Genomic DNA, 8,808 nt, shown 5'->3' with positions numbered 1-8,808 from the left:
CCATGTTACCTTAAAATTAATTTGGCGTAATTTATTTCTGTCCACAAACTAGAACGTAACTGTGTTTATGAATTTAGAGTACTATGACAAAATAACTATATATCCTAATAAAGCACACCGACATCTCCCGTGAGTTACAGAACATAGTACATAGTTGTTCAATGCACCACATTACATATTACTACATCAAAAGAGATTCACCCTCATCACCTTCTGATTCATATGCACTAATTACGTTCTATACATAATATGAGTAATACAATACAGTAATATAATTCGTCCATGTTTACCTCCAACCATTGGCAAGTACTGAGCGAAACAACCGAAAGACAAGAACAGAAGAACAACATACGAACAACGACAACTTCAGCAACACATATGTTGGTGGAATAATGTTGAAGTAGGAGAATAGAAGATGAAGATGAAGATGACTTAATCATGTAGATCTTAGAAAGGAAGATGATGAAATATAATTAAGATAGATCTTTCGTCTATGAGATGTGTTCCAACACATCCAAAGAGGGTTATACACCAAAACCATAAAGCTCTAAACTTGAGATGCCTCTCTTGGATCATTGCAGTAAACTTTGAAAAGGTAATTTAATCACTTTCCTTTGATTCAGCAGCACACAAACTAAGCTAGATGCAAGTATCTTCCAAAACCAAAACCTTTCAACCCCTTCATTCAGTTGAAAAGGTATTTCTGTGGTTGATTGTTGCTATAAATATAGATTAATTAGATTCTTTACTTGTGTTTATACATATATATATATATATATATATATATATATATATATATATATATATATAATGCAGAACTAACTTTAGAAACGTTAATACACGAAAAAGGTCTTGCCTCATCAAAAGAAGATGTTCAGTGTGATTATAACTTGTGCTTGCACTAGTAACTTCTGCGTCATGGACAAGAAACAAAAAGCAGGAAAGTACGTACACGAACTAACTTTAAGCACAATAAATTACTTTAAGAAGCTTTGAATGTTCATCCTGATATTGGTGGTTGTTTGGTCTACTTGGTCTCAGAAATGGAACTGTCTTCAAGGAAGAACAAGTAGATTTAGCAAAACTTGTGGCTCAGAGAAGGTTAGGTCTTGATCTTACTTTGACTTCACAGTTGGTTACATCAGGACTTACTATATATAATATAATATCTCTTACATATACTTTTCATTTTCCATGAACATTTTTTAATAAAAAAATACTTTATGTTGTTGTTAAAAGTTAATAATTATTCCCTATTATCCTTTAATTTTTTATGAAGTCAAGATTGGGAAAAAACTTTTTGATGATCAAAGCTCTTTACAAAACTCGTGTAGTTAAAATATCACTAATTTATATTTATTATATTGAGTTCATTTATCAAAAGAGAAAGGTCAAAATATTTCTTAATATGTACTTCGAATTAACTTGAGAGTTTGTTACTCTCTTTTTTTTTTTTTTTTTTTTCAAAAGTTACACTCCAAAAATAACCATAGCTAGAAGCTTGGTCCATTTGTAGAATATCTAGTACTACTGTCAGACAGCTTTTGCATGAGTCTTCTGGTAGCTGCAACCACCACTCTTAAGATATATAGCATTCACTTGAAAACTGAATGGAAATTGTACCAAACACTTAACTCTCTGATCTTAATGGAAATCTTGCATTCATTGAGATAACTTGATTCTTCATTATTTTTTGCTTTGGCCATATAGAACAAGTGTTCGAATTCAACCTCTGACAATTTGCATGTTATTTTTCTTCATATTATTTATAATGAAGGACTATTTTGCAGGAAAAAGCACGCGAACATATTTTAGGTCATCAATATTATGAATATACAAATATAAAACTCATGTTAAATCCTCCAATAATCTTCCCTAAGATTTCCTTGTCTAGTATTGTAGTGCATTATTTGGTGTATTAAATACGACTTTATTTTAAAAAGATAATAAAATCTTAAAGCTTCTTTTTAAGTGCTTTTAAAAAATTATTATTTTTTCAAAATTATATATTCTGTAACAAACATGCACTACTACTACTGGTATAACACTTGGCAACATGTGCTAACAGTTGAGATCTATTTCCATGTCCAGTGTATTGGTGGACTCGGAATTTTGTACTGGCTTGTCTTCCAAAGCACCAATCAAAGAAGAAGGTAAAGCAATTGTTAGGTCAAGATTCAAAGAGGGTGACGAAATTATTGCTGATTCTTGTTCTGTGAAGGAAATCCTATGATGAGTGGCAGCAAGTGGAGATTTGAAGACAGGAACTTTATTATTCATGGACTCGGATGTTGATGCAGCCTCGGCAGAAGAAGCATGAGGACGAGAAAAACTTTGGTGTGGCTTATGGTTATTTGGATCAATTCCCATCTTTATCAGTTTTCTTCGGATGTGAGAATTCCAATAGTTCTTCACCTCATTGTCTGTTCTTCCGGGCAATCTTCCAGCAATGAGTGACCACCTATATTTTCAAACACGTGCATTCAATTAAAATGAATTCTCTGCCAAAAGTTTCCCATAACTGATATAGTAATCGAAGTTACCTGTTACCAAGGAGGGCATGGAGTTTGATGATAAGGTCTTCTTCATCTTCAGCAAAGATTCCACGTTTGATATCTGGTCGCAAATAGTTTAACCATCTGAGCCTGCAGCTTTTGCCACAACGATGCAACCCTATATATACGTTGAACGACAAATGGTTACTGTAAGAAATTCTTGTATTGATAACAGTTGAATGAATTTCCATGTAAATGAAAAATTTTCTTCTTTATATAGCTTAAAATGATTCAACTGTGTTAAAACCCTCTTGAGACTGCAACTCTCTCCAATGAGTGGAAGTAAAATAAAGACTAACCAGCAGCTTTGGGAATGGAACGCCAACAACCTTCACCATGAACTCTGATGTAATCAATGAGCTTTTGATCTTCTTGCTTAGACCATGCTCCTTTATTGATGTTTTCTTTGTCACAGCAAGGTTTTCGCATAGTTTGTTTCTTTGTGAAGTCCTTGAGGTTGTGATGAGAGAGAGAAAAAGAAGGGATGGAAGCTCTGACAAATGGCAGAAGAGAGGGTAGATGGATATATATTTGTAAAGGAGAGAGGATGAAGAGTGTGGACTTAGACTGGTGGTTTTGCTGTGTTGTTGGTGGTGGTGATGAATGGTTAATATAACTTAGTTTTGTTTGAATTTTTATGTTTTGGTGATATGATAGGTTAAGGGCATGCATTTGACCTTAGGTGTTCTTAGCATTCGATTGCTTACCGTTAAGTAAATGTCCTTTTCATGAATCTTAAACATCTGCACACTATATAATATGGTGGTTATTGGGTCTAATTCACAATTTTCGTACTCATATACAAAACACTCTGCTGTCTGTAATAGCTTTTATTTGCAGAAAGTAACGCATGATAAGCCAAATTTTGGATAAAGACAGAGATAAATAATAGGAATCAACCACCCAAGATCACTGTCTGCATGTCCTTCTTGACTATCCTAAATCTAAAGCAACTCTAAAAGATCTTTCCACAAGTTTATCCATATTCAAACTTTTATTTTTCCAAAGGCCTTTGATCTTCTTTATATTCATACAAGTTAGGTTAATCTTACATTTATAAGCCACTTTACAGTTGGAATAATTTGACAGTATACACTTTGTATAGACTTGTCTCTTATTTGTACGAATTAAAGAAAAAAAAAACTATAAATGTAATTTGTCTTAAGAGAAAAAGTGAGTGAGAAGAAGTGCAGATCTATACGTATTAATGAGATGCATGTGATGGATGAATGCAGAGAAAGTGATGAAGAAGTTGATGTCTCCAACAGACAGCGTGACTCATACGAACACCATCGTAGACACGGAAACGAGGTTGTTTAGTTCTAACCAAAATATATATATAAGAACAAACAGGTCCATCGTGCTGCAATCATGAATCATGGACTTATACCTAACTCGGTATATATATAACAAGCCTGCTCAACAACGAGTCGCATCTGCACTTCCTTGTTTATGTCATTATACTTATATTATATATCATTATCTAATATGATAAACTTATAAGATATAATTAAACACCATAATCACATATATAGATAGACCTAAGTAACTTGGTAGGCAAAATCATCGTTGTGCTGCAATTATTTTTAAAATTACTTAAATGAAATGGGGAGATTAAAAAAAAATTACAAAAACAATGGATAAGTAATACGAGACAACTTTAATGTGAAAAAATCATAGCAAGGTAACATAACTTTGGTTCAAAACATTTTTAAAATTAAATATCGTACTAATGTGACACAATTTTAATTCGGAGTATTCTTAAGTTGTACTACCCTGACATGACTTCTATCAAAATTGATTTAAAGTCGTGTGATCACGATAATTGACATTATCATTATTTTTATTTTTTATTGATATTTTTATTATTACTTTGTAGATAATTACAGTTTTCATTTAATAAATTAGGAAATAGAAATATTTGATTCTTATTATTATGAAAATATTGTGCACATAAGTAGAAATTATTGAAGATCGAAAAATATTTCAACAAAATCAATTATCAATAAATTTGGTTACTTTAATTACAAAAATAATCAAGTATAAATTTCAGGCTCAATCCAATTCAAACAAACTCACCTAGATCTTATAAATAGGAGGTTTGACAAAGTTAAAGAAACATACCTTAAAAATATAGGAAACTAACTCTAAGAGATACGACGGAGACTCGTTCTGGAAGTTGGAGACATTGCTTATTATTTTTTTTAGTGCTCAAAATATATGAATAACAACTTCCTTATTCACAAGGGTTGGATGTAATGTTAACTCTTTATGATTTCTACTATTCAATATATTTCTTTTCCATCACTATTGTGTTTTATTTTTGTTGTTAACTGCATTATTATTGTTTTCATATTTGGTAGTATCTCTTAATTGAAAAGTAGTTTGGAAACTTGATTAGGATAGAATCGTTAATAGATTTCACATACTAGACATATATGTGAAACAATTAGTCATTCAAAATATTAGAATGTTGAACTTAATACGAACTTAAAATAAAAATGTATAAAGCATTGGAGTTTTTATTAGAAATCTGCAATATGGTAAATGCTACATTCTTAGAAATTTGCAATATGGTAAAAATTAATAAAGTACTTAATGAATCCATTTAAGTTTGTTTCCTTTTTCATTGGCAAGTAAGTCAAGGTATGGTTGTATTATTTTCCTCAAAATAGTTTGACTGTTTGGGATGATGTTGTTACAAAATTTCTTCATAAATTTTTTCCTCAATCAAAGGTTAACCAAAGGAAGCAAGAGATTTCATCATTCTATCAAGATTTTGATGAATCATTGAACCAAGCATGAGAAAGATTCAAATGATTACTTAGGAAAACTCCATTGCATGGATTTTATGAGCCAATATAGATCAACATAATTTTGGGAGGATTGAGAGGGCATACAAAATTGATGTTAGATGCCTCGGCTTGAGGTATATATGGCTTCCAATGAAGTCAAGGTACTGATAAAGAATATGACTTCCAATGATTATGAAATGTAAATAAAAGAACTCAAATACAAAAAAGAGTGTATTGGAGCTTCAAACTCAAGGTGTGTTGTTAGCCTAAAACAAACTAATAACCCAACAAATAAAAGCTCTCATGAAGAAACTCTGAGCATTGCCTCACATTTCTCAAGCTCAACACAAATGACAAGTACAAAGTTATGTGTTGTGTGGTGGAGATCATGTTAATGGGAAATGTGTTATGTAGAGCCAGACTCAAGAAAAAGCTAATCACATGGACAATCAAGGTCATCAAGGTAATTATGGGAAATCAAGAATGAAAGTCTCATCCAAGCATGGGAAGTCGTACCATCAAATAGACCACAACAACAACCTTCATTGTATAATAGGACATCAAAACTTGAAGAGACACTTCAACAATTCATGCAAATATGACCATATACAATCACAAGAGTACAAAAGCATCAATCCGTAATTTGGAGACTCAAATGGGTAAATTGACACAAAAGTTGAAAGAGAAATTTGAAAAAAAAAAATTTCAACCAACATTGTGGTAAACCCTTAGAACATAGGAAACTAACTCTAAGATAGATATGGGAAAGGCTCATTTTGGAGGCTGGAAGTGTTGCTCATCATTATTCTTTTCTAGTGTTTAGAATGTATAGGAGTAACTAGCTCCGTTATTCGCTGGAGTTCAACGTAATATATCTTCACTCTTTATGATTTCTACTATTCACTATATTTCTTTTTCACTTGTGTTCTATTTTTATTCTTAAGTGCATGATTATTGTTTACATATTTAGTAGTACTTATTAATTGAAAAATAGTTTGAAAAATATGATTAGGATAGGACAACTAATAGATTTAACATGTTAAACATAGATGTGAAATAATTAGTCATTCATAATATTGGAATGTTGAACTTGATGCAAACATATATAAAAATTTCTAAGACATTAGAGTTTTTATTATTAAAATTTAAACTTGTGACTGAGACATTATAACTTCTTACATGTTGTGTGAATGCTAGAATAAGAATAAAAAATATATCATTTAATATTTTCATGCTGATTTATGTATGAAATCTAACTCGAGTAAAATTTTTACCATATAGTAATTCATAAATTTTATTACTTTTTCAATTTTAAATTCATATCATATACATAATATTTTTCAATTTTTTAAAATTTTTAGCCTTAATTAGTTAATTAATTAACATAATTTACACAAGTCTTTGTAAAAAACAACATTTAAACTTATTCATTTTATTATTTATACAATTTACATTTATTAATTTTGTAATATATTACTTAGTTTAAAATATAATAAATTAAAATCGTATTAAATTGACATTAGTTTAAAAATATTTTACATTAGATCACATAAGTCTGGAACGATTTCTTCTCAATCAAATCTAGACAAATAACGTGACTTATCAATAGTTTTTTTTTTTTTTTCAAATCTAGCATATCTATAATTTTTCAGAAATATTACATGAGAGTGCTTTTTCCAATTTGGCATATCATTAATCAAACGGAATGAACACTAAAATTGTCTATTCAGTCACGGGAAAGGATGCATCTTATAATTTCTTTGACTTTTGTGGGGACATTTTCTAGGCCACCAACTAATCATTTAACAATAATTACTTTCTCTTTCAATGATATGCTTTATGCACATTTTAACTAAAATATAAAGAATAATAATTCTTTTAACACATTTAAATCTTTTACATTTATTTAATATATTTTTTTTACTTTTTTACTTTTTTTTTCTTAAAATAATAAAAAATTTATATTTTTATAATTATTTTATTTTTGTACTATGCATGAAATAAATATAAAAGTATGTGATAATATTATTACTTGACTATTAACCATTTTACACTCACAAAAGAAGTAGCTTTTGAGATTTCTCGATATTATATCGCTATGCATAATTCATCACACCCTTCTAAATCAAAAACTTCGTTACAATTTCATTAAGTAATCAAGTACTCTAATTAAACTTAGAATATCCTAATTGATTTATGAATTTAATGATCAATCAATTGTTCTATAACTAGTTAATTGTCCAACCAGTTCACATATAATATAGACCTATCTATGAGAGATAAAAAAATGTTAAAACTTCGACTCTAAGAATTTAATTATAGTAAATTAGTATTTAATTATATTAAAATAAAATGGAATTTTTTTATAATAATTTTTAGTGATATTATATTGCATTCACAGAATGGTAATTTAAGAATCCAAAAAATGTTAGAAAAATGATAAACGGTAAGAAAATATAATGTTTTAGTGATATTATTATATGTTAAATTGTATTTTGTCTTGAATCCGTGAAAGCTTAATATATATTTATTGGACTGGTAGGTTAGTCGAAGTTCAACGTCTAACGGTCTTACTTTACTCTGTTAAAAGTAGATTCAGTTTAAATATCAAAATCACTTCTAACATGCCAAAATACCTAACAACAAAATTCATTGTAATCGATTCCATGATGTAATTTGAAGAAAATAAAATTCATTCTACAAGTTCTTGATGGAGCATGTAATCGATTCTGTGTAATGCAGCATATATGAAGAAAATCATGGTATGATAGTTAATGATATACAATGGGAGATGGTTGTAAGCTCAAAATGCAAGCATCAAAATAAATGTTGCTAAGCTGTTGAAAGTTATTGTAAGCTTATGCTCCTTAACACCTGGTCACATCTCACATTCTATTAATTATTTAATTATTTATTATTCTATTATTTAAAATGATATTTACTTTAAAAAAATATATGTTATTTATAAATATTATTTTATATTATGTTTAATACTCAACTTTGTCCCTAGTTTGGTTGGTAAATTTCAATTTAGTCCCTCTTTAGAAAAGTGTCTGAAATTGGTCCTTACTTTTAAATTTTTTAGTCAAAATAGTCTCTTCCGTTAAATAATGACAAACAAGTTAATTTTTTTTTTTCTCTCTTCTCATTTTCTGTGCATTGCAGGTTTTTGTCAGCATTTGCAGTATTTAATGATTATTGTACTTTTTCCAATAAAATTTAATATCCTTCGTTGAGTAATGAAGTCAGAAAAATTTAGTTATTAATAAAGATTATGATACATCTACTACCAAATGGGAATACCTTTATGTTTCTTTATAAGTGTGATTCTCTTTAAAAAAATATTTTTGTTTAGTTATTACTTTTACAGTACTTTTTTTAAAATTTTAAAAAATTGATTAAAAATAAATCTAAATATATATTTTAATTCCTGTAAAATAAGTGAGTTTATAATTTTT

At 29.1% G+C, this 8,808-nt stretch overlaps 1 protein-coding gene across 1 annotated transcript; it reads right to left on the bottom strand.

Moving 5' to 3' along the window:
• Positions 1-1,635: 1,635 nt before the first annotated feature.
• Positions 1,636-3,252, bottom strand: LOC106764379 (myb-related protein 308). The gene is made up of 3 exons (XM_014648667.2): positions 2,855-3,252; positions 2,544-2,673; positions 1,636-2,461 (listed from the first exon to the last, which is right to left on the bottom strand). The coding sequence occupies exons 1-3, from the start codon at positions 3,225-3,227 to the stop codon at positions 2,062-2,064; spliced, it is 903 nt and encodes a 300-aa protein (XP_014504153.2). The 5' UTR covers positions 3,228-3,252; the 3' UTR covers positions 1,636-2,061.
• Between the last annotated feature and the right edge of the window lie 5,556 nt (positions 3,253-8,808).

The sequence above is a fragment of the Vigna radiata genome, chromosome 6, assembly GCF_000741045.1.
Source record: "Vigna radiata var. radiata cultivar VC1973A chromosome 6, Vradiata_ver6, whole genome shotgun sequence".
Lineage (NCBI taxonomy): Eukaryota > Viridiplantae > Streptophyta > Magnoliopsida > Fabales > Fabaceae > Vigna > Vigna radiata.
Note: the sequence above shows the minus strand (reverse complement) of the source record. Positions and strands in the feature narration are given on the sequence as shown.

Excerpts from the sequence above, each read along its gene's own strand:
- LOC106764379 (XM_014648667.2), bottom strand. The coding sequence starts at position 3,227 with ATGCATGCCCTTAACCTATCATATCACCAAAACATAAAAATTCAAACA. Across the intron at positions 2,674-2,854 it reads TTCCATTCCCAAAGCTGCTG|GGTTGCATCGTTGTGGCAAA; the intron begins GTTAGTCTTTAT and ends ACGTATATATAG. Across the intron at positions 2,462-2,543 it reads CATGCCCTCCTTGGTAACAG|GTGGTCACTCATTGCTGGAA; the intron begins GTAACTTCGATT and ends TTGAAAATATAG.